The 24,742-nt window shown below is 48.2% G+C and overlaps 1 protein-coding gene across 7 annotated transcripts in view; it reads right to left on the bottom strand.

The window, feature by feature from the left end:
- The window catches only part of STRADA (STE20 related adaptor alpha), a 546,126-nt gene that overhangs the window by 67,749 nt on the left and 453,635 nt on the right, over positions 1-24,742 (bottom strand). For all 7 annotated transcript variants that reach the window (XM_069634117.1, XM_069634118.1, XM_069634116.1 and 4 more), the window contains one exon: positions 20,092-20,134. In XM_069634117.1, the coding sequence (XP_069490218.1) occupies positions 20,092-20,134 (43 nt within the window). The remainder of the gene's footprint in view (positions 1-20,091; positions 20,135-24,742) is intronic.

Raw genomic sequence — 24,742 nt, 5'->3', positions numbered from 1 at the left:
TGGGAACCAGATCTGCCTCGGCCACGCCGGTTTGACGAGGATCATCCTGCACCGGGACCGTCTGAGTTGGTTGATGAGTCGCAGTACCAACGGCAACGGTGGGGAATGCATACAGGAACAGGCCGTCCCCAGGCTGGGTAAACCTGCTGGCGAACCTCCGGCACTTAGTGTTCTCCGCCGTCGTGAATAGGTCGATCTGGGGAATGCCCCATGGTTGGAAAAGTAGATCCACTTGATCCTGACGCAGCTCCCACTCGTGGCACGAGCGTAGCTCCCTGCTGAGAGAGTCGCCGATGGTGTTCTTTATTCCTGCCAGATGGAAGGGTACCAGAAACATCCCCTGGGCGACGGCCCAGTGCCACAGATCCTGGGCTTCCTTGGATAGGGCTGGGGATCTGGTGCCTCCCTGCTTCCGGATGTAGAACATTGTGGTGGTGTTGTCTGTGAAGATCCTTACCATCTTGCCCTTGAGGGACGGGAGGAACGACCTGAGGGCCCAGAACACGGCTCGGAGCTCTAGGACATTGATGTGTAGCGACCTCTCCACCGGGAGCCAAACGCCTCTTACGTGGAGATCTCAGGTATGCGCCCCCCCATCCCTCCAGTGAGGCGTCCGTCGTCACTGTCTCCTGATGTGCCGGGTCTGGAAGTCCATACCCGCCGCCAGACACGCGCGGGTGCCCCACCACCGGATCGCTTGGCGGAAGGTCTCGTTGAGCGAGATCCTGTCTTCGAAGCTGCCCGTCGCCTGCATCCACCGGGCGTCAAAGAACTCTTGTAGCGGACGCATCCGCAACCTGCACAGGCGCACGAAGTAGATGCACGAGGACATCATGCCGAGCAGGGACTTGATGGACCTCACCCTGGCCACCTCCATGGTCGACAGCCGTTGCACATTGCCCAGGATGGCCTTCATCCTTTCCTCCGACGGAGAGGCCAATTGCGTCACTGTGTCGAGCCTAGCTCCCAGGAACAGGGCGACTTGCGACAGCACTAAGTGGGATTTCGCGAAGTTGATCGAGAATCCCAGCTGTCATGAACCGCCGTTTGCGTCCCTTGTGGACTTAGTGGTCCCTGACCCATGGGGGACTGAGTTCAGTAGTCCTTCCAACATGGCCGCTGAGCACGGAACGCTGTTTGCCAGTCTCTGCGTTACACGATCTACATTCTACAAAGCAGACACGCCCCCGCGGCTCTGCGCATTTCAATGCTACCGCTTGCAGTAGTCGGACATGTGTTGCCGGAGCTTGTTCAGCGCTTACTTTTGATTCCTGGCTCCCGGTTCCCTGAATTCCTCTTCTTCCTTCCTTCCCCTTATCCTTACCTTGCATATCCTGGATTTCTATCGCATTTGGGTCTCCGAGTGCGAACCTCGTTATTTCCTTGTCTTCGACATCTGAACGTATCCTGGAGTTGGGTTACGAACCACACACTGTAATCCGAGGACCTACGCACGGGATTATATAAATCCCGAACTGTGCGAAAGAAGACATCTCCGAAGATCACGAGTAAATACAGACAGGTGCGAAGGGGAAAGACTTGTGACACCAGCTCCGCGAGCAGTTGGACGGTCTTCGCAGTGTGCCAGACGGCGATTTCTGTTGTCTTTGCTCGGATGAGCCAATCGTCCAGGTAGGGGTAGACGTGGATCCCCTGCAGGTGCAGCCGTGCCGCCACTGGTGCTAGGCACTTGGTGAGTACCCTGGGCGCCGACTTCAATCTGAAGGGAAGGGCCTTGAACTGATAATGTCACCCTTGGACTACGAATCTCAGGAACTTTCGATGTCCTTTTAGAATGGGGATGTGAAAGTAGGCATCCTCCAAGTCCAGCGACGATAGGAAGTCGCCTTCCTCCATCTGTCCCAGCACGTGCTGGAGGGTGACCATCCGGAACTTCTGGGACTTGATGTATTTGTTTAGACGACGAAGGTCTAGGAAGGGTCGCCAGCCGGCGGTCTTCTTTCTTACGAGGAAGTATCGTGAGTCCACTCGGAGCCCCGGAGCCTCTTTGGGACGAGCTTGATGGCTCCTTTCTTCAGCATCGCCCTTATTTCCAGCAGCAGTTGAGGGACGTGGTTTTCCTCCCTGGCCACGGGTGGAATGCAGGGCCACTTTAGAAACTCGAGTGTCCGCGGGCCAGGGCATCGATGACGTCAGTAAAGGTGCACCCTGCCTGGCAGCTGAGGAGGCCGACCAATCGGCGCTCCCGGTGCCCGCAGTATGACCCAGATACCAGTGATTGGTTATTAGGAGAAAGACAGTTCAGAAACAAAACTGAAACTGATTTTTTCTTTACCGAGGATTTCCAGCCTGACGACGGGGATCATTCATGAGCATGTGAATCCATGCCAGACCCCATGCTGGAGAAGTAGAAGAAGATGAAGACATTGTACACGAAGAAAGAATCGAGCGCGCCTAGATTCCGAAGCAAACACATTTGCGGACAAAACGGAACTGAGGCTACGGGCGCCGTGCGTCCTATATATAACATCCCGTGACATCGACCCTCGACTGAGGCCCTCAAGGGACAATGGATCGACGTCATCGATGCAGGACACCCTCTGCCGAAAGTTTTCCAACGCAGCACAGCTGTGGATATTACCCGTCATAGATGTGGAATACGTCAGAGGACACAATCCCCTCGAATTCCCACTATCAGGTGAAACTCTCGACACGCAAGGATTCTCTGAGGCTGTGGCAATGGTTCCCTACACAGAAGAGGTAGCTCTCAAAATAGGAGGAAAAGTGGTGCCTGCACCCTTACTCTACTCAGAGGCCTTGCCAATAAATTTGTTAGGCTGGGATTTGTAGCGCAGACTGAACAGGACCATCTCATTCACGGACCACAGGGTGGTATGCGCCATCCCAGGCATGTGCGCCTTAAGGGAAATGGTCATCATACAGGCCAGAGGAGTGAGATGGTAGTTCACGGCATTCCCATGGACCCGGACATGTTTGTGTATGGGATAACAGTACTGCTTGATGTGGTGCCTCAGATTGGTAAGGCTTGTTGGTGGGCGCCATCAGATTTCATCTTTCGGCCTGTGGTGACCCCAGAGCTTGTGGAAGGAACAATCCTCTCTCGATTTACAGGGCCTGGTTGCATCAGCTAAAAGGATTGTTGTGGCGGGCACGGACCCGGACGGGTGCAAATGGTGTACTGTACTGTGCATTGACCCAGCAGTGCCCCTTAAAGAAGAGACCGATGCAGAATTGTTTGAGGATCAGGTTGACGATGGAGAGATTGTGTTAGCAATTTGTATCCCCTGTGACATTATGGTGCAATATCGAAAGGTACAGTGTTCCTTAATGGCCCTTGTCGCCCCGCCCCCCCCTTCACTGAAAGTGACTTCGAGCAGGTCCCAGAAGGATTATAGACAACCAATGCCCACAATGTAGGGCTGTTGCAGGGGGTGGCACTTAATCCGAATAACACTCAAGCCAGGTGTGGTGTTGTCTCGAGCTAAACAGTATCCGCTGTCCAAAGAGGCAGATGAGGGCTTACGAGACACCATTGTGACACTTCTGAATCAGGGAATAATAGTGCCCTCCACCTCCCCATGCAACACAGCTAGGCACCCAATCAAAAAGGCAAAAGGGGTGAGTTGGAAGATGATACAGGACCTCTGCCTTCTAAATGACATTGACCAGGCAGAATGTCCTGTAGTTCCGAACCCTGCAGCATCCCCTAAAGAGGCGACACACCACCCCCAGGCCAACAGGGTTGTGGAGAGGATAAATGGTCTTCTAAAATGCTACTTTTTAAAAAAATATATTTTTATTATTTTATTAACAACACTCCAAACAATACAAACGTTGAGGACATCCACATGTAAGCTTCACATTATGTTAAACGTGTCGGTCCTCCCCCCTCCAGCCCCCATAACTCGAGCCCCTAATTCCTCATCAATGTCTTATTTAGCTCCAGGCGTGTCTACTTCAGTTATCTCTCCCGTATCATCTTCAATATGGTCAGCTTGGGAGGGTCCAACCATCGAGGCAACTACTTGTCTCCACGCTATCAGAGGCCCCACCTCCTCCTCCCCCCCTTGCTGACTGCTTCATACCAAGCAGTCGTTTCTACCTCTGCCCACTTCATGAGGTCCGCCCACCACATCTCAATTCTAGGCCGTTGGGCAGCTTTTCAGCACATTGGCATTCTCCGTTTGACCAGGATGTAGGCCAGATCTTTAATCTTGCTGATGTGCTTCAGGTTGCGTGGTCTGGTAAAGCCCCCCAGCATGCATGCCCAGGCTGACTCCACCTCCAGCGTGATCCCTTTTTCCACTAGGCGCATCTTCAGCTCTATCCAAAACCTACCCACCTCCGGGCAAGCCCAAAACATGTGTAGCATCCCAGCTTCCAACTCCCCACACCGTGGGCATTTCTGTGCTACCGGACCTCCAAACCTGGCAATTTTTCGGGGGGTCATGTATGCCCTATGAGTGACGTACAACTGGATCTTCTGGAACCTCGCATTTCGGGATACCTTCTTATGATATCTTTGAGCTCTATCCCATTGCCCATCAGACATGGGTTCTCCCACCTCCTCCTCCCAGTCTCACCTCAGTTGGATCAGCTCCTTACCCACCTTAGTCCCCAGCAGCTCATACAGCCGGGATATTTCGTGCCCACCCACCGAAACATCATACATGGTCTCAATGGTTGCATCAGGTTGTTCCGCAAGCACTGCCTCAGGCCACCTTTCTCGCACTCGTTTAATGATTCTAGTATAGGTAATGTGTTGGCCTTTAGGCACCCCAGTGTCCTCAATCAATCTCTGAAAGTCTAGTGCCACCCCCTCCTGCCATATATCTCCCAGGGTCGCCAGGCCCATCGGTTCCCAGTATCTGCGGATCCGTTTTATCATTTGGGAATCCTCCCCGCAAAGCGCTACTAACGGCACCTGCAGAGAGAATGGGGTTGGTTTCCCACTAATTGCCATGCTTTGTGCCACATTTCCCAGCCTAGCACCAGCAGTCTCGCCATTCCCAGCACCTTTGGTTTAGGCAACCACACCGTCTCTCTGAGAAAGAAGGGGGCAGGGTCCTTGTACAGTAGCCTGGATTCAGCAGTCTCCTCTTCAGACAACCACCTGGCCACATACTGCAGCTGTCCTCCCAAGTAGTATAACTCAAAGTTCGGCAGATTTATACCCCCCTTGTCGCACAAGTTTTGTAGTTTCCAGAGGGCCACCCTGTTCCTGGAGTTGTGCCATATGAAACCCCTGCACAGGCTATGGAGTTTGACAAAAAAAGCATTTGGGGGATCACATACGGGATGTTTACAAAAAAGTGATATACTCTGGGCAGGACTACCATCTTAATCAAAGCCGCTCTACCCATCATGGCCAGGGGTAGCCTGGACCAGAAGCCCATGCTATTCTTGATGCCTTCAACTGCCTTTTCTGTGTTGTGTTCATCTTCAGTTGTGTGGTATATGTTGATTCCTAGGTATCGGAACGTCTCGGTCTGACATGGTATTGGCAAGACCGGTACACTTCTTTGCAGGGTACTTCTCTATCTCCCCAGAGGGAACATGCTTGACTTCTTAGGGTTTACTGCTATGCCCGAGAGGGTGGCGTACCATTCCATCACCTCTAGAACATATTGTAGATTTTCCTCTGGGACGCGCAAATATAAGAGTATATCATCGGCATACAATGATATAAGATGTGAACCCCCCGCAGTATGGATCCCTATCTCCCCGTACTGTTGTCCAAGGCAGACTGCCAGCGGCTCCAGCGCAAGGATATACAGCATGGGCGACCAGGGGCAGCCCTGTCTGGTGCCCCTGCTGAGTTGCCATTTGTCCGAAATTATTGCGCCCGTTTTGACCCTAGCAATTGGGGAGCTATATAACATTTTGACCCATCTCAGATACCATGGCCCCATCCCGTATTCTCTCAGAACTGCCAGCAGCCAAGGCCATCTCAGAGTCGAAGGCCTTGATAGCATCCAGCGAGATTATTGCCATTTGACCGGGGTCCTTATCCGTTTGATCAATAATGTGGTGGAGTCTCCTATGATTGTCGGTTATGCTCCTGCCAGGAACATAGCCTGTTTATCGGGGTGTACCAATTTTCTGATGACTCGCTTGAACCTATTAGCCAGCGTTGCCGTGAGGATTTTGCTGTTTAGGTTAAGCATCGATAGGGGTCTATATGACCCACAGTCTGTACTTGGCTTACCGGGTTTTACGAGCGGGATGATCACCGCCTCCCGTAGGGACTCCGGCAGTCTACTGTGTTCCAACGCCTCATTAAGCATGGCCAGCAACGGGGGGAGCACTTCCTGTCTATGTGTTTTGTAGAATTTGCTAGGGAGACCATCCGACCCAGGGGCTTTACACATGGGCAGGTGCTGCACCACTATCTCTAATTCGTCTAATGTAATTGGGGTGTCCAGGTCCTCCCGCTCCCGAGCGTCTAATTTGGGCAGGCCTATATCTTCAAGTATTTCCCATATCTCGTGATCCATCTCATTCTCTGCACCCCATACAGACGTTTGTAGTATCTAAGGAACCCTTCATTCACTTCCTCTTGGGTATCCCAGATCTGTCCTTCATCCCCACTAATTTCTCTGGTCACCGGTCGTGGTGTTTCGTGTTTATATAACCCGGCCAGCAGCCTGCCTGGCTTGCCGCCTACCCATGTTGCCTTTCCACGTATTTCTTATAACTCAGCTTGCATAATCTGTCCCAGTGCTCACTGCTGGCTTGTTGCAGCAGCTTCATCCTTTCCCCGTCTTCCCGTGAGGTGCCCCCCTTACGCATTAAACCTTCTAGCTCTTTCTCCGATTCCTGTAATTCCCGTTCTATTCCCCCTTGGAGCCCCCTGGATTTGGATATGGCCGCGCCCCGTGTTACTACTTCGAATGCCTCCCATAAGGTACCCACCGATTGTACACTCCCCGTATTAGGGTCAAAATACTCTATGATCACCTCCCTCAAGTCCTCACGGAATCCTGAGTCCTGCAGGGCCTCAGCTCTGAGCTTCCACGTCGGGATTCTCACTCTAGGGGGCTGGTGTCGCCACTCCAGGACCAAGGGCAAACATAGTCCAACCTTGTGTGCAGATTATGTGGGGCTGCATAGTGTGAGTATTGCCTAACTGACGGATGTAGCTGTCTCCAAATAGCTTCGAGTCCAAAGTCTCTCAGCAGGGCCTGCAGTGCCTTTGCGGCTGGAGTGAGCCTATCTGGTTTGCCATCTGATTTGTCCATTTTGGGATTTAATGTACAGTTATAATCCCCTCCCCATACGATTGCGCCACCCAATAGGGGGCCAATTTTGCCATATAGGGTCCTGAAGTAGACCGCAGCATCTTGGTTAGGGGCGTACAAGTTTATAATGCTCACTTCCCTGTTTTCCAGCATCCCCCGTACCACTGTCATCCTGCCTTCTGGGTCTATTGTGGTCTGAAGCAACTGAAATGGTACATGCGTTGCCACCCACGTGATGACCCCCCCCACCCTCGCGTAAGCCGAGTATGCGGCTCCCGTGGTAATCCCTCTCCACTTTCTCTTGACCACCTCCGGCTTCTCCCTAGTGAGGTGGGTTTCCTGTAAAAGTGCTATGTCAATCTTCAGCCTTTTCAGATGCATCATTACTTTATTTCTCTTCAGAAAGCTGTTGAGGCCCCTCACATTCCAGGTCACCACTCTAAGGCTACCCAATGGCATCTGTAGGTTGACCGGCCTCTCCTACCTGTCCCCCCCCCCCCTCCTGCCTGCATTAACACTAGATTGGGCTCATTCCCAACAATAACTCCACAACTAACCCCCTCTCTCCCCTTCACAACTCTAAACCACTGCACACAACCCCTTCCCTCCCCCCACCACACCCAACCCCAACAAGTGCTCAGCTCCATCCCTAGATCTCAGGCTCCCCTGCGTTTGGCCCTACCTCGGAATGCCGAGATCAGGAACCCGGCAGGGTGTCACCGGGCTACCGGTGACCTAACTAATCTACTCGATTATGGGGGTATGAGGGCTGGTTCTGTAAGGCTCCTGCGCTATTATCTAAGTTTCCCTAGTCGCACCCTCCAGCAGGCTATGTCCTGTACTATATTCAAGTCCCAATGTCTTGGACTGTGACACCGCGGGTGCCACAGTCACATGTTACTTACTGCGCCTTCTTCTGTCTGGATACCCGATTCTTGGGGGCAGCTCTGCGCGTCCAACCATCCCATAGCGTCCTCCGGGGTTTCAAAAAACAAGGATCTGCTCTTGTGGAACACCTTCAGTTTCGCCGGGTAGATCAGCATATACCTGTGGCCCGCTTCACGCAATCTTCTTTTCACGGCCCCGAAGTTCATGCGTCAGCGTTGCACCTGCAATGTATAATCTGGGTATGCGGTTATGTTTGCCGACACCCTTTGTATCGTTCCGCCCTTCCGGAAGTGTTCAAGGATTTTTTCCCGATCACGATAGTTCAGGATCTTAGCCATCACCGGCCTAGGGGGGGTTCCCGGTGATGGCTTCCTCATCAGGGCCCTGTGCGCCCTTTCCACAGCAAACCCCTGGGTCAACACTCCCCCGGTTATCTCCTGTTTCAATGTACTCTGTAGGGTTGGAACCCTTGGCTCCTTCAGGCAATCCAACAATACGTATGTTATTCCTTCGGGCGCATCCTTCCGCCTCTTCCGCCCTACTTTCCAGGTTGCCCACTCATTGTACTAGGGCAAGAAGTTCGGATTTGTGGGCTGCACACGCCGCCGTGTTCGGGGCCACCTCTTTTTCTAGGTCCCCCGTGCGGTCCGCCAGCGACCCCGACATCTTGCCGGAGAAGGTTCACCTCCTCTTGTACTGCCCCGACTTTGAGCTCTAGCGCTGCTTTCAGCTCGTCCATGGCCAATCCTAGTTTGGTTTCCCAAGCCACTTTCAGGTCAGCAATCGCAGCGAGGATCTCCTGGTCTTTGCCCATAGTATCCGTGCCCCCAGCGAGGGTTTTGTCTTTGCTCCTGGCCCCTTCTGCACCTGGCGATGTTCTGGTGTATTCATCGAGCGTGGGTTGCTTGCCCTTTGCTCTAGGGAGTTTGTTAGTCATTGTGGCGTGTCAAAGCTGTGTGTACAAGCTCCACAACTTGTCGCCTCTGGTCTTAGTTAAGTTAGATTGCTGTTAGTGTCAGGACCCGGGCAGGCAGTGTTAAGGGTACCCTCAAAATACCGGTTCTGCTTCTGGAGTGGGCTGTGTCCTCCCACGTAATTATTTGGGCTGTTCAATACACTCTACACTTGAGCCCTAGACTTTATTGGTCTAGGTCCGTGGGCACACACCCCAGTGCTTGTGTAGCTCCCCGGGTGCATGTGCTGGCCCGAAGTGCGTCAACCGTGAGCCCTGCCGAATTGCTGACGCTTCACACATGACGGTGGTGTATGTGGAGCTTTCTGCTAGACGCGCTTCACTATGCTCCCGTGTTTGTCTCTGGCATAGGCTAGGGGGTGTCTCCTTCCTCTTGCTTCTGTTACTGTTGTTCGTGGCCCGGGATCATGTGGGGCACATAGCTACTTCCATGATGCCTTCTGGGTCCTTCTGCTTTATGCGGCGCCTCACTCGTGACTATCTTCGAGCGCAGTTCAAGTCTCGACTGCAGGTCTGGTCTCCACCAGAATGTGTGTTGCACCTATGTGGGGCATGCCCCCGTCTGAGCCGTGCAGGTCCCGCACTCCATTCAGCACTCCTGCCCCCCAGCCGGGTTATTTCACCGCGGGCACACTCATCCGTTGTGCCCGCAGCGGCTCCTGTTTGTGAGGGGGTGCCCGGGCCATCCCTGTCTCCTCCCCCCCAGTGCGATCCGACGCTCGGGACACATGGGAGCCCCACGCGCCTGAGCACGTCTGCGTTCTCCTCGAACCACTTTTACGGTCCCCTGGGAACGTGGATGCAGGACTGGTCCGACGATGGGTCTCACACGCCTGGTGTGGCTGGTCCTGCGCCTACCTCGGCGCCAGGGGCGGCCGTGCCCCGCTGCATCCAGCCTCGGGTGCACTCCGAAACGGGGATCTTTGCGGTTGCATCCGCTTTCTGGACTCCGGGCGCCACGCGTCAGTTCCCCAGCGGGTGTTGCAGGGGCACCAGTGTGCCCACATCCGTCTTTCCTCGCCGCAGTGCCGCCACCATTTTCGATCTGCTGGCTGGAGCCTTTGTTAGCTCTTCGCGTCCGCCATTTTGGGGTCTCAGCCCCGGGGTACGTGGGCTCAGCGATGTTCGTAGGGCCGTCCTCTTCCTTCGCCCTGGCTTCAGATTCACAGGATACCTGTGCGCCCCATTCATGGACGGGCACACAAATTTTCAGGGCATAGATGCGTGCATATGTGCACTTCTAGCCCGGATCAGGTGCCGGATCTCAGGAGCTCTCCCAGAGCTCAACTGCTCACATGGCTCTCGTAGCCACGCCGCCCTAAAAAGCTAATTATCCAAGCGTTGCATCACGTTAAAGAAGAACTGGGTGCACTGCTTGCACCTTGCTCAGTTTAGCATGCACGCGCAACCCTGTAAGGATCACCACATATCACCCCACGAGGTGGTAACGGGGCGGCGTATGCACATGCCCCTATCTCCAATCAGGAGAGCATCTGATGCTCACAGGGCTGTCTCTATTATAGGGGAGAAATTTGGAAGTTACTTATGTGCCTTAACAAAAGCAACAAAATGGATCTCTCAACTGAGAATGCTGCCAAGGACTGACGAGACAACCAGCGCTGCATCTGATACTCCACCAGCATCACCTCCTCTCCAGCTCTTGCCTGACTACCTGGTCTATGTGAAGAACTTTGTCCGCCAGTGGAGCGAGCCTAGATATAACAGCCACTTTGAGGTTGTCTATGCTACTCCCTTTGCAGTGAAAGTTAATGAGTTATTGTGTGCATCTGTCTGATGTTCACAAAGCACCCCAGGCCACACCACTCGCCCAAATTCAGTAAAATGCTAACAAACTGAGTACTGCACCCTGACCCTCTCTGCTTCCTTCCGGGGGTGATCTTGATTTTATTCTTTGAAGGTCCTACAACAACCGACCTAGCTCTGTGAAACAAAACAAAAAAAACTGCTAAACACTAGTTGCACAAAATAGCTCTCGCTCTCTTTTGTCCACTTTGAAATGGATGTACACAGGTCTAACAACTCCATTTGTAAAAAAGCAACATTCTTGTCTTCAGGAATATTCTCTTATAGGAGTGTTTTCCGCCACGTATACATGTGTTATGCGCTGGGTAGCTCTTCTATTTGCTATTTCTATGTTTGGATCAGGAAATTAGCGAACATTACTAATGGATCTTTTACTAAAGGCTCTTTGGGTTCTTTAGCACATGACAGTTGCAAATGTAACTGAAATGAAATGAATAATACAGCAGCTGCGGTCCATGATACACATCTTACTGCATATGTTAATGATAAACTTGTCACCCAGCAACGCATGGAGAGGCGTGCAAATTTACTCATGTTATCATTGTTTCCTAATGTGTTTTCTAACATAATTGCAAATTATTGTTTCGCTCCTAATGTTCCACATTTTGTTGGTTCTGAAATGTTTTAAAAGACAAGTTAGAAGGGCCAAATATGATCAGTATCGAGGACTTGGGTTAGACACAATAGAAGATGTGCAACATCCAGAGTTAAGTATTAGTTGGAATGCAGACATTAGCTCAATGGAGAAAAAGAAGGTTAATGGAAGCTGTTATGTTTGTTCCTTGATACCACACGCGTCAGGAGCTTCCAAGGTATTAATGCCACAGGAAACTCTGATTCTGGAGTCTCAATGTCTACTTCATCTGACCTTCTGCAGATTACAAAGCACTTTCCAGACACGAAGTGTGCGACTTGAAGTAATGGACCCTGATCAGCTGCAATGTGCTCAAAATCCCAAAAGTGTGCAGTGCTTACAAAGACTGTACGTAAAGTTGGAAGGCATGAGGTTCGTGGCGCGCAGATGACAAGAAACTACAATAAGCTGCATGGCAGGCAGACTTGTAGGTTTCAGAGAAGGGATCCAAAAAGTGAATGCCATATGCAGCGGGTACTGGAATGAGCAAGTAGCAAAACTCACCTGGGTCGAGGCAATGGAGAAACCAGAGGAAGTGCAAAAGCAGGAAGAATACAAACTGTGTTTTTACAATTAAGGGAGCATCTTTGTGGGGACCAATAGCAGGTGCAATAAGACATTAGACATTCCAGATCACAAGAAAGGGACAGCAGCCGTGATGGATAACTATTGGGTGTGGGGCCAGCAGGAATTTCTGCATTTCCTGCCATCTTGGAGGGGCATCTGCTTGCTGGCCTTGTTGCACTCTGCACTCCTGGTGGTCCCTGAAGACAACTTGATAGTGGGACCAGGTGGGCTTGTCGGCCCAAACATCTACATCAGTGTCCGACATCCCCACCACAGAAGCCTATATTTTGTATTTTGCCAGAGAAGAAGAAAAAAAGAAAAATTGCAGAGAAGGTTGAATTATTTATTCGCAAGATTCCTCACAATTACTCAAAGAAATACCAGCTCAATACTGACTCGACAGCCAAGAAGAAAGTTTTTTTGCATCGTTACTGTTACCAGGAGTGTAGACTGCCGCGTATGCCAAATTGTGCACTGGGAAGTGATCCAACAGGCCAATGACACTGAACACGGCCTAAACACAATCAAGATGGAGATGCGCACAATCCGGCTGAGGACATTGCAGAACCGCTAAGTGCTGGACCTCCTCATGGCCATGGAAGGAGAGGTCTGCAAAAAGATTTGCGATTCCTGTTGCACCTACGTACCTCCTAATGACGCAGAAAATGGGTCCCTCGCCAACATAATAGGGGCCCTGCACATCCTCGGCACATGCAAACCGAAGCAGGCATACAGGAGAGCGATTGGTTTGACAACCTTTTTTCTTGGGCACCATCCTAGATGGGGGCTATCGTGAAGATGTTAGTTCCTGTGATCGTGTTGGTGGTCTTCTGCACCTGCCAGCTGGGGTTTCAAAGCAGTGCCTAGCAGCGCAATGATGATGGTCTCAATTGGGGTACAGGAGGCATCTCGTGGTACAGAAAATAGAGCAGTTCAAACTGATGACCCAGACAAGCCACTCATGGTTGCAATATAGCAACATATTCACCCCCCAGGCACCACCACAGTTCCCCCACCTGACCCCGAGAATTACACAGAACACTGGGTAGATTTAACAGGGGATGGAGGGTGTATATATAGGACATGTACTCCCGAGCAATATGCAGAAGCAGGAGAAAGGTTACGATCTGTATGCAGGGCATGGTACCAAAGGAAGGGTCACCTCCATACTTGGAAGCTGAAAGATTGGAAAGGGAAAGAATGATAAAGGAGAATGAGAAGCTCACTTGGGAGACTGTTAATGTAGTATTAACGAAAGCAGGGAATGTTGGGAAGGAGGGACGATCGTCCCAGACCCCCAAGCGCTTTTGGATGAGGCAGAGGCCTGGAAGTGTAAAGTAGGTGCTCAGGGAGGTAACGAGGGGGTTGTTGGGGGGGGGGGGGGGGGGGGTGTCAGCAGGGGCTATAGTGCGGGGATGGTGGTGCATGCTTCGGATTCAGAGTACATCGGGAATCAAACGCCAATGTTAGATAATAGCAGCTATATTGAAATCGAGGCCTTGCTTTGCACGGCAGCTAGTGTAGCATGCCTGAGCCACACGCATGGAAATAAGTATTCATGCAGGAATAGGTTGTAGCTTGGGCACTGGTGAGAAAGGACAGAGCAGCAGAGTTACACAGATCCTTCATTGTCTCATGTTGCCAGCATTTGCATCCCAGAAGGAATGCGCCCTGCAAAGCCACAAGGTGGTAGAGCGCTCTCTGAGAAAAGCAATCCCATGAGAAGGACACAAGCCTATGACCTTGCCCAACCCAGTTAATAGCGCCCAGATGCCCCTGTCCCAAGACCCTCCGCATTCCAAGATACCAGTCAGTCCCGGACCACCGACCATAAAACTGTTACACCCCTAATTGATCAAAAAATCAGAAAGCAGTTACCTACACCATAGGTAAAGTGATGTGTGCTGCGAGGTGCCGGGAGGGGCAAGAGAACAAATCTGAAATAAAGGTGCAGAGCTTTGGACAGGTGCCAATGTTTCTGGAATCGAGCTGTAGTCTCTTAGATGCAATGACCTCAAAGTATCCTCTTACTCCTTGTCTTATCCCTTGTGCACAGTTTAGTTTAGTTTATTCATTTGTAATGCGCACCAGACCCAAGGGTAACACGGCGCAGCAATTACAGAAAATGCGAAGCTTGTTTGACAGGTTACATATTTAGCATAACAGTATAAATGAGGAATACACAATAAAAGATATGCAATACATACAGGGTAGTTACAGTATCTTACATGGTGCCAATACCAGCGAATAGGTGCGATACATGTCAGCATATATACAAGAAGAGGTAGGTGGTACTGGAGTAGGATCCAGACTAGGGATAAGTGGAGGGGGGACAGTTAGATGTCGTTCGACTTGAGCCAGTTGATGTAGCGTTGTCAGAACTTAGGGTAGGATTGGTATTCTCTAATTTGGTGTGGTAGGGAGTTCCATAATTGGGCAGCTTTGACGTGGAAGCTATTCCCACCCACCTTGACAAGCCTAAATCTGGGGATGCTGATGCAGTTGATATTGGTAAGTCTTGAGGGTCTAGTGGAGGATCTTCTTTGGAATCTGTTGGTGAGATAGCTGGGGGCAGCATTGTTCAGGGCCTTATGTGTAAGGGAGGCTGTTTTTAGCCGAATCTTGTTAAGGGTAGAGAGCCTTAACGCGGAAATGTGTGACCTTTTGGGCATGCCAAGAGCTGCTCTTAGGGCGTTGTTTTGAAGGATTTGGATCTTTTGGATAGTAGCTTTGTTGACCCCAATATAGAGTGCATTGCAGTAGTAGTCTGGACGAGATAGGATCAAGGCTCTTGCCAAGGTAATGCAATTGTTGTCCGAGAGGAAGGGTTTGGCTGATCTAATTAGCTTACATGTGTAGGCAGTGGCAGAAGCCAAAGCGTTCACTTGTTTGGCTAGAGAAAGGGTGGAGTCGAGGTAAAAACCAAGTGTTTTTACCTCCTTGGCCACCTTGATGAGGTTACCGTCAATGATGAAGCATGAGTAATCCTGTCCTAGTTTTTTCAGGTTGGTGTGTGTTCCTAAGATGATAAACTATCATTCAGGCATAAACCATGAGTAGCCATCCATGCCTGGATGATGATACACCCTATTCACCAAGGCCACAGCCTCCTAATAATTCCTGTAAAGTGGGAGGAGAATCTGGGTATCATCTGCATAATTAGCGTAGGTGATACCAAGAAGGTCCAGATCATCAAAGAGGGGCTTAGTAAATATGTTCTATAGAGACCGATGGTTTTGGTCCTCTGTTCATAGAAGTTAATAGATACCCTGGTTTGATTTTCATGGTCCACAGAGCACTGCTAGGCAGAGTGTGCCTCGCTGTACCTGAGGCCCGACAAACCAGGCTTCTCTTGCACTCCCTACATATTTGGGCAAAATGGTTTACGAAACAACCTTTGTTATAATTAAATGACCCAACATTTGGTCATTATGTCTCTATAACTGTGCTGTGCATATGTTGAACAGTTCTTGGGTATATAGTGCTAATTTATTGCTACTGTTTTTTCTCTTCACTTTTACCTTGATGTTGTATAATGGAATTCACATCACCTCAATGATACTAACACACTAAATTTGTGACTTTTGGACAAAAAACATTTTGCTTTATATATACACATTTATTTATGTCCTTTATTTATGTTGTTACGATGTCCTTTTACAAAAAAATAGTACAATATTGTGTATGATTTCTAAACAAGAAAAATACGTACGATTTATAAATTGAATTGCTTAATTACTTTTCTACAAATAGGGGATTTGTGCCTTATTTTTCCAAACAATGTGACAGTGTACTTATTAAGATACTTGGCTTACTATTTGAAGCCAGAACCTGCAAATTATTCGAATTAAACTTATTAGACACCCCAATTCAAGGGAAGTGCCAGCAAATATACCTGTGGTTGGAACACCCCTATTTGGTTCCGTATAGAGTGGGGAAGGCACAGGAACCTTGGGGGACACCGCATGTGGTGGGAATCGGGTCTGCTGCCTCTGAGGGTGAGAAGACCCTCATGGTTCTTTCGCTTAAAAAGGACTCAATCCATAGTATGGCCTCTCTTCAGAAGTTGGCAGCTGAGTCCAGGTGTCTGCATAGGACCTTGTGATCCACAAGGTCGAAATGCAGCTGAGAGGTTGAGAAGTAGGAGGAGGGCCGTTTTCCCTTTGTCTCTCAATTCGTCGACCTGAGCCTTTAAATCAATGAGGGCAGTCTCAGTTCCGTGTTGGGAGCAGAAGCCCGATTGGCGAGCACCTAGAAGCTTGTGAGATTCCAGATATTTTTGGATCTGGAGATAAGCGAGTTTATCTAGGATCTTGAGCAGGAGGGCACAGTTGTGATGGGGCGGTTATTGGTAGGAATGAGAGGATCTAGCGATTGTTTTTTCAGTGTTGGGAACACCCATGATTGTTTAAGGTTGGGTGGGACAGTGCCGGATGTAAATGAGGCATTAATAAGTTTGGCTATGAAGCGGGAAAGATCTCTCGTAGCGTCTTTTACGAGCTGGGGAGGGCAGAGGTCTCCCTGGCAGTTCGACGGCTTGAGTGAGAGAATAACTTTCTCAGCCTCAAGAGTGGAAATTTTGGTGAAATTGAATCGAGGGGTTGAGTTCGCCAATATTACCTTTTGGAGGCCATTCGGAGTACTGTGGTTAAGTAGGAGGTTAAGGGATTGTTTTTTTTTAGCTATTTTATTTTGAAGGGTGGTCACTTTGTTAGAGAGGGCCTCTTGTATGTCAGAGCACCATGTTTTGTCCTTGGTACAGATTTCAGGGGTGCTTATGGGGGATTCAAGTTCCTTCAGGATGGAAAACAGTTCTTTAGTGCTAGAGTTGGCACTAGAGATGCGTTTATTGTAGGCATTGTGTTTAGCAATGAAGATTTCTCTTTTGTATTGAGAGGAGATTTCGTTGAGTTTAGTGTTGTTGGTTGTGGAAGGGAGAAGTCTCCATGTGTTTTCACAACTCCTTTTTAGCAGTCTAAGGTCTTTGAGTTGGGGCGTGAACCATTTGTTCAGATGTGCTTTGCATAATGTTTTTTTTGTTTGTTAGACAAGGAGGAGCAATGGGTGTGGTTGACATGATTGGTCTGGTGGCGAGAAGTGAGAAGGACAGTAGAAAGTGGTCTGTCCAGGGATGGAAGTGATATTAGCCGTGCAGTTGTGTTCCGCCACCCAGTCGAGGGTTCTCCCTTTAGTGTGGGTGGGCTCGCTGATTTTTGGTCTAGGCTTAGTTCAGATAAGGTATTAGCAATGGCAGTGGCATGCTTGTCTAATGGGTTGTTGAAATCTCCCAGGACCAGCAGTTGAGATGTGGTTTTAAGATTGTTAGAGAGAAGAGTATGAATGTCCTCCTCAAATGTTCCAATAGGGCCGAGGGGCCTATAGATGAGGTGAATGGTTAGTGTCTGGGAGTTGGTGAGAGGTAGTTTTGCTGTGAGGGTTTCATAGGAGAGTGTGTTCATTGAGAGGCTGGATTTAGAAATTATGGCAATTCCACCACCTCGTGCATTTTTTCCATTTTGTCTGATTATGGTGTAGTTATCCGGGACAGCCAGGGAGAGCAGAGGTCCAGCTGCGTCATGCAGCCAAGTCTCTGTAATGGCTAGGAAATCAAGGTTGTTAGCCAGTATTAGGTTGGCGATGTCAGTGGCATGTGCCACAAGAGAATTAGCATTAAGTAATGCTGCATTAAGTGGAGTGGCAGGTGAAGTCACAATGGAGGGTGAAGGAGATAGGTCTTGATTGTTGGAGGTATGTGTGATCTGAGTGATAAGGTTGCCATTATTAGTTGAGGTATTATTAGTCTTATGGATAGTGTAGTGGGTGGTTCTAGTGTTGGTTGCCGGCAGGGATTTGGCAAGAGGTTCGTAGATTTTACTGAGACGTGAGCGAAGTCTAACGTTTCTAGCCTCTAGTCGGCAGGGCATACTAGTGACTGGGCTGGGTTTGAGGTCATCTGGGTGAGCTGTATGATGAAACTCGTTATTTGTAGTCTGAGACATAGTCAGTGGGATTTGTGAAGTTAGGGTGGTGTATGCCCTACGCAGATGATCAATGAGAGAAGGTTAGTGGGGCAAGTATTGGTGGTGAGTGAGTGCATGTTGAGGAGGGACTCCCTAGGTTTGCTTATCTAGGTAGGTTAGAGTTCGAGCATGCATTGTTTTTCTTCATATAATTACCAATCAATCGTAGCTTCATGCTCGATGAGTCACAACGAGGAACCCACATGGAAGAAGATGGACAGATGGTGCTGGGACCAATGGTATGGCATCCCTTTTGGAGTAGGTAGCCTATGTTTTGGGTCTCACCAACCAGCTATTTGGATTTTCACATTATGTAATTTACGTGCCTGATGCTGTGTGCCTTCGTAAAGTGTTGCTCATACTGATTTTATCAAAACGTTCCGTGGCAGCAGAGTGCTTTGCTGGTGCATCTCTTTTTGTGGAAAGAAACCTTGCTCTCCTTGCAAGAGGTGTGCTCGGCCTTTTTCCCTAATGGGTTGTATTTATTATGGCGTGAGCATTGAGGGGTTCTCTACAAAACTCACCGAGGGGTAAATGGGGGGTTGGGGAGGTACACCTGCCCTGGAAGCCATATGGGCAGTACACGAAAAATGCAGGTGCAGTCTATGTTAAGCCAAAATAAGTCAGAACACCAAAAATACAGCAAAATATTTAGGGGTTAACAAGATAGCAACAGGAAACTCAAAAGAGGATATCTGACCTAACAGAAGGGTATTGTGCAGCTTTGCTGACCACACTTGTTAAGGTTCTGGTACTGCATGATTAAGTTTATCCAGATCCAGTGATTCCAGTTTGTGAAAGCAATGGACTCTTCAGAATCCCAATAATATTTGTAGAGTTCTTTAGTTCCAAAAAACAAAAGAGGTGATGGATGGAAATTTTAGAATTAATCTTAACCTCTGGCATTGCTCTGGGTAACCCTCCAGACCATCGTTCTTCGCCTGCTGAGCCATTACACAAGGGGAAAGACAATATGCAAATCAGGCTTGGTCCCACACCAAAGGGGGCAGTCCAGCCCGAACTGCTTGGTCAAATCCCTTCTGCACAAGACCACAAGCATCCCTAAACATGTTTGGGCCGTTTTTGGGCCTCATCAGTGAGGAGTAGTTCAGGTCTTTAGGCCCAGCAGGCACGGGTCACACACCTGGACATACCCACCCCACTCGGGGAGACTACAGCAATACAAAATAGGTGATGGCTGGAAGGTTTAGAATGAATCTTAACCTCTGGCATTGCTCTGGGCAACCCTCCAGACCATCGTTCTCTGCCATTACAAAAGGGGAAGACCACCTCTTTTCGTTTTGTCTAAGTCACCCAGAGTGAGACGGTTATGCCTAGACGTGGGCCCCGAACCTGCAGGGCCTAGAGACCCAAGGTAGTCCTCAATGATGACGCCCAATGAGTCCAGCAAATGTCTGCGGATGCTTGTGGTCTCGTGCAGTAGGGAGGGGACCTAGCAGTTCGGGCTGGACTGTCGCTTTCGGGTTAGGACCAAGCCTGATTTGCATATGGTTTTCCCCTTTCTGTAATGGCTTGGCAGGCTAAAGAACGATGGTTTGGAGGGTTGCCCAGAGCTGTGCCACAGCTTAAGATTAATTGAAAACTTTCCAGCCATCACCTTTTGTTTTGTCGAGTTCTTTAGTTCACCAACGATATGCTCTGGGCTCCCTCAGTTACTGGATTTAAACAATGGATCCATTGGGAAAGGAGCAAGCTACTCCCACTATTGCAAATATAGGTTTCACTGTCAACTCCCAGATAAATACAGACTTGCACAGGCCTCTTTAGGACATCCTAAGCAGGAGGGTGTGTCCCAGATAAGACCATGGAAGATGACTTATCTTGGAAAATGTTTGGTAAACCAGTTAAGAAAAAGCAAGTAGCCGAGCCTCTCACCAGAAACAACGTTTAGGACTTTCGCCATCACGTCACCCATCCCACATTCAGAGCCTAGAATCTTACCTGTTTGAAGAAGGAATGATTCAACAGGGCACTGGCACTGGGTCTGGAAGAGAGGATGAAACATAGGTGATTAACTTCAGTACATGGGATGTATTTATCTCACAGATTTCATGGTGGATAATGTCCAGGTGGGGCCAGATAAAGAGCAACGAAGCAGCTTCTTTACTACACTGTTAGAAGCTGTATGAGAAATGTATCCTTTGAAAAATAAATGTGCCCTCCCTCATCAAGCCCTCTTAAAATGTTCTGGTCTTTCCATTCATAAAGCCTTGCTGACTGTACAAAATAGTGCATTATTCTCATCAAATAAGCCTGTACAAACAGCATGCCTCGATATTTAGCATGCCTTTTTGATGGTGCTGCTAGCTCATCATCACTTTGTAGTGAGGAGGGTAGATTGCAAATCAAGAGGCATTTAAGGGTAAGCAAGGTAAATACTGGGGCTGTGATGGCAACCGCTGCAAAGAATAGTCTCAATGCCAGAGTGGTGCCTAGTCAGGTTGGACCCAAGTACAGGTCACATTAGCATGCCCACAGAGCCACATGACGATACTTTGGAGTGTTCAGTTAAAACCTATAAATATAGATAAACCACTATTGGAATGAAATTTGCCTGCTCAGTGTTTAACTTGCTTATAAAAAGATCTACAGGAAATACATCAGAATGGCTGACCAGAGGCCTAGTTGAATAAAGCAAATGTGCACATAATAAGTTGTCAGCTAAAACCAGGGTCCAAGGTTTTATGGACCAATGCAGTTTGGCTCACTTTAGTACTGGCCCGTGAGCAAATTACATTCTGCATGCTGGCACATGTAGGCCAATGTTTGCAATGAAAGTCTAAAACAGTGATCTACAAGTTGTAGCATCTGAAATTACTGGTGCTGGGCAAGGGTGCTTTTGATGAAATTGGGCCAATTTTTAAGGCAGAAAGCATTTGAAGATATATATTTGTGGAGTGCTAAATATTGGTGTTCTATATTGCTAAAAGAAGAGGGCAATAAGCTACAGAACACTAATATTAAATTGAACACTACACCTGCTCAGATTTGCCTATGGCAATTAAACCATTTTCAGAGAGGAGCCAATCCGATATCACAAATGCTTCCATGCGGTGTGTGATGGTAGTTTAGTCAAAATCAATCATTTATTTCAAATATTTGTATTTCTATACTTCACTGTCTAACTGAAAGTGCTGGTGTTGCTCTGTGTGGATTAATTGTAGCTCTAGACCACTCTTAAACCATTACTCGGATTAAGCATTGCCCCTCTGCTACATTACCATGATCAGGTTTAGCTAACCTCTGTTTTCCCTGTTCACCATATTAGGGTGCCCCCCACCAAAATCGTCCCCACCAGACATGGGACATTATATCTGTGTTCATTTGATGAATGCACACGTGCTAGCTGCAGGGGTCCCCAACCTTGTGTGTGCAATGAGCAACATTTGTATATAAAATGAAATGAGCAACATCCATTCTTCGACAGAACAGATCACGCTCAGTTTTTTTTTTAAATGATCACAACACATATAAAAAGTAATACATTTAAGATTGCTAATAGGATATACTCATTTTTAGCACTTAACAGATGGGTAGACCATGTGCCATTCTAGTTAGGAATTTTGCAATGTCCTTTAACTTAATTTAACATTAAGTGGTTGTTTATAGAAATTGTTGCGGGAATTGAGTGGTAAGTGGCACATTTTTAGACAGATCGGATGAGCCAAGTTGTTCAAAAATATGTTAGGACTAAATAAACATCAGGGACTTTGGGTTCGTGCTCAAAATATTTGCAAGACATTTAGTGCAAATCTTTGGAAATACAAACGGTTGTACTTTGTGATCTTTAGTGGCAAATGGTGCATTCCTAAGCATCCAAGGCCAGTAATACTAGTCAGAACATAGTAGGCTTTACAGATCACTTTACTGGGGTTTTGGGAGTTAACCCCCTAAGAATTATTTTGACATCTATTGTTATATGATGCATTGTAAAGCACCTGGGCATGTTACATTGGTGAAAAAGTGGTTAGGAATACAAATAAAATTTTTCTGAAAGAGTTGGGGTCTCTTTCCTACACCGAAAAGGGATTTTACAGGAAATGTAGTGGCAAACATTGGTTTGAGCTTTTGAAGACCACTTCATAGAGGGGTGTAGTGGTGTTAATCAGGTATTTGATATAATTAGTTGGCTTGCTAATTAAAACTTATTTACGGTAACTTAATTAAATTTGAATGGAAAGCAAATTATTTAATTATGAAAAATGTGGCATGCATTTGATTTATCTGCCAATTTTCCACCTCCCAGTTGTACAGAGTATCTGTCACCGGTCGGCGACCCTGTGGACACTGGAGGAGATGGAAGTTCCTCCATTAATGGGCCGGTACGTTAGTTTCTTTCACCTCACTAAGCGGTCTTGTCTTTCCGGGCTCCTCCCCTCCTTTCCATAGCCTTCCCTGCCATCCTGCGTGTTGGAACCACTTGCTCTTCGCGATTTGGTGTAAGATGCTAGTTTTCCGCCCTGCTTCTCTCTCTCCTGACTTTAGCTCCCTCTGCTGCCTTGCTGCCTTCCTTTTCCCTGTTCCTCTCTTTCAGCTCGCATCTCCTGCTCGTCAGCTCGCTTGCTGACTCTGCCTCCAATCTCTGTGTGCTCTCCCGCTCAGAGCCTTCCTTCTCTTCCCCATCTGCCCTTCCTGCCCTATTCCCTCCTGGTGGCTCTCCCACGTTGCGGGATATCGCCTTTTGCTCTCTTTGTTGTCCTCACTCCACTTCCCTTCTATAATGGGAATGTTGTATTCTTGTGCTACACACAGCCCGTTACACAGCTGTTTTGGCTCATTTTTGAAGCCTTATTCTCCTCCTTTCTCGGAGGATACAACCAACCTTGCATCGTGCTCAGCCTTTCGTCCACGGGCTACCTCAAACACCATTGAAGCCTTCACAGTGTCCTCTCCAGCTTCAGTACATGCGGATAGCCACCCTGACAGGATCGAATGATTTCCCTGCTAACAAATCAGTACCAGAAGGGTTTTCAGCCTTTTGGCTTTTTCCCTTCAAACATAACTGGGATTTCCGGGGTGGGAGCCCCTTGCCCTTGCTGTATCATCTGTGGGCATAGTGGCTACCTCCTGGGGAAGACCTTATCTCTTCAAGAAGAAGATGACACCAGAGATTCTGAAGAGGAATTCCCCTCTGCAGAAGATTCGGGTGAGGAATCTCCCGCCGTTGTTGACAGTCTCAAACAATGACAATGTGTGCACAAGGACACTATGCATCTCTAAATGAAGGGGACAATAAAAGTAAAACAAACCTCACATGTACGAAAATCAGCATATGCAAATTGTTTAAAAAAAGGAAAGCAGACTATGCATGGCACTTATGTAAGTTAGGCACTTTCTGGCTGTACAAAAGAAAAAAAAAATATTTTTCTCCAGCACACAAACATGGACACATGGTTTAATTATTTATCTCATTAATGCATTTGTCAGCTGGGCAAAACATCTTAAGATGAACATTGTTTAACAGGGACACTGCAATGAGTACATTTTCTGAAAAATGATTTGCATGGTGGGAACAAACTCAAATCTTGCATCCACAAAAATAAGTCAACTGGAACCACAACAGGATCATTGTCTAACAATCTCACACAACTGAGGACTCTCGGTCTTGGCTATACTGCTATTATGGTCTCATCCCTTCAGCACCTTCTTCCTGGCCTCCACACTATGGCACACAGCAACTAGCGAGCAACATGTTAGGGTGCCGTGAGAAACATTTTGCTACCGGGCTACATGTTGGGGATCACTGTGCTAGCGGCTACATTTGTTACTTACTGGAGCACTCTGTGCTGCCTACTCCATTCTCCAGACACTGGATATCCAGTCAATACAAGCACAACTTTCAGCAATGCGTCATTGTGGCAGACACAACAAGCTCAGAGTCAATAAAAGTAAATCTAAGCTAACATTCTTTGGTGGATGCATCAAAGACAAAATGTCAGGGTCATTCCTGTTTGAGGGAGCATCTGCATGCTAGGAACTATTTTTCTTTTTACAGCTTTCCCATCTCTTTCAATGGGTCTATAAGCATATGTGCGGTATGTGTGATCCTGACCTATTTGCGTGATGGAGGCCTTTTTAACTTATTTCATTCTCGGTGCACTGGGAAGTGCTTAACCCTACCAGTGCAGGGCCATTGTGCCCCAATGTAGGGCTTTTGCATGAGATTATCTCCCTTAAAGCACCAGTGTGGGGAACCATGACCCTACATTTTTACATAAGGAGTATTTTCTCGTATTCTGTGTAGTTCTGACAGGCTGGTGGCAGTAGCACTTTATTTTTGTATTGTTTGGGTGCACTCCTGTGCACCTCTTATTTTGTTTCATGTGCGGTAACCGTTTTACCACTAGTGGCTGAAATGGCTAACCTGATTTAAGCCCTGCCTGTTTGGCTCCCTCATTTGTTGGCCGTCTTCATAGGAAAAGGTAGAAAATGTCCATACGTAGTTGTTAGGAACATGTTCTTTTTCCAACTTTCTTTCTATAGTTTCCTATGGAAACCCATTCTTTTTGCTCTTTTTTATCCTGTTGACTTTTTCAAGAGAAGTAAAGTCTTCAGCTTCACTTCTCTTGCCTTTTGCTCGCATATAGGCAAA

This window comes from Ambystoma mexicanum, chromosome 13 (assembly GCF_040938575.1).
Source record: "Ambystoma mexicanum isolate Mex_15411 chromosome 13, UKY_AmexF1_1, whole genome shotgun sequence".
Classification (NCBI taxonomy): domain Eukaryota; kingdom Metazoa; phylum Chordata; class Amphibia; order Caudata; family Ambystomatidae; genus Ambystoma; species Ambystoma mexicanum.
This window is presented reverse-complemented; position numbering and strand designations above follow the sequence as displayed.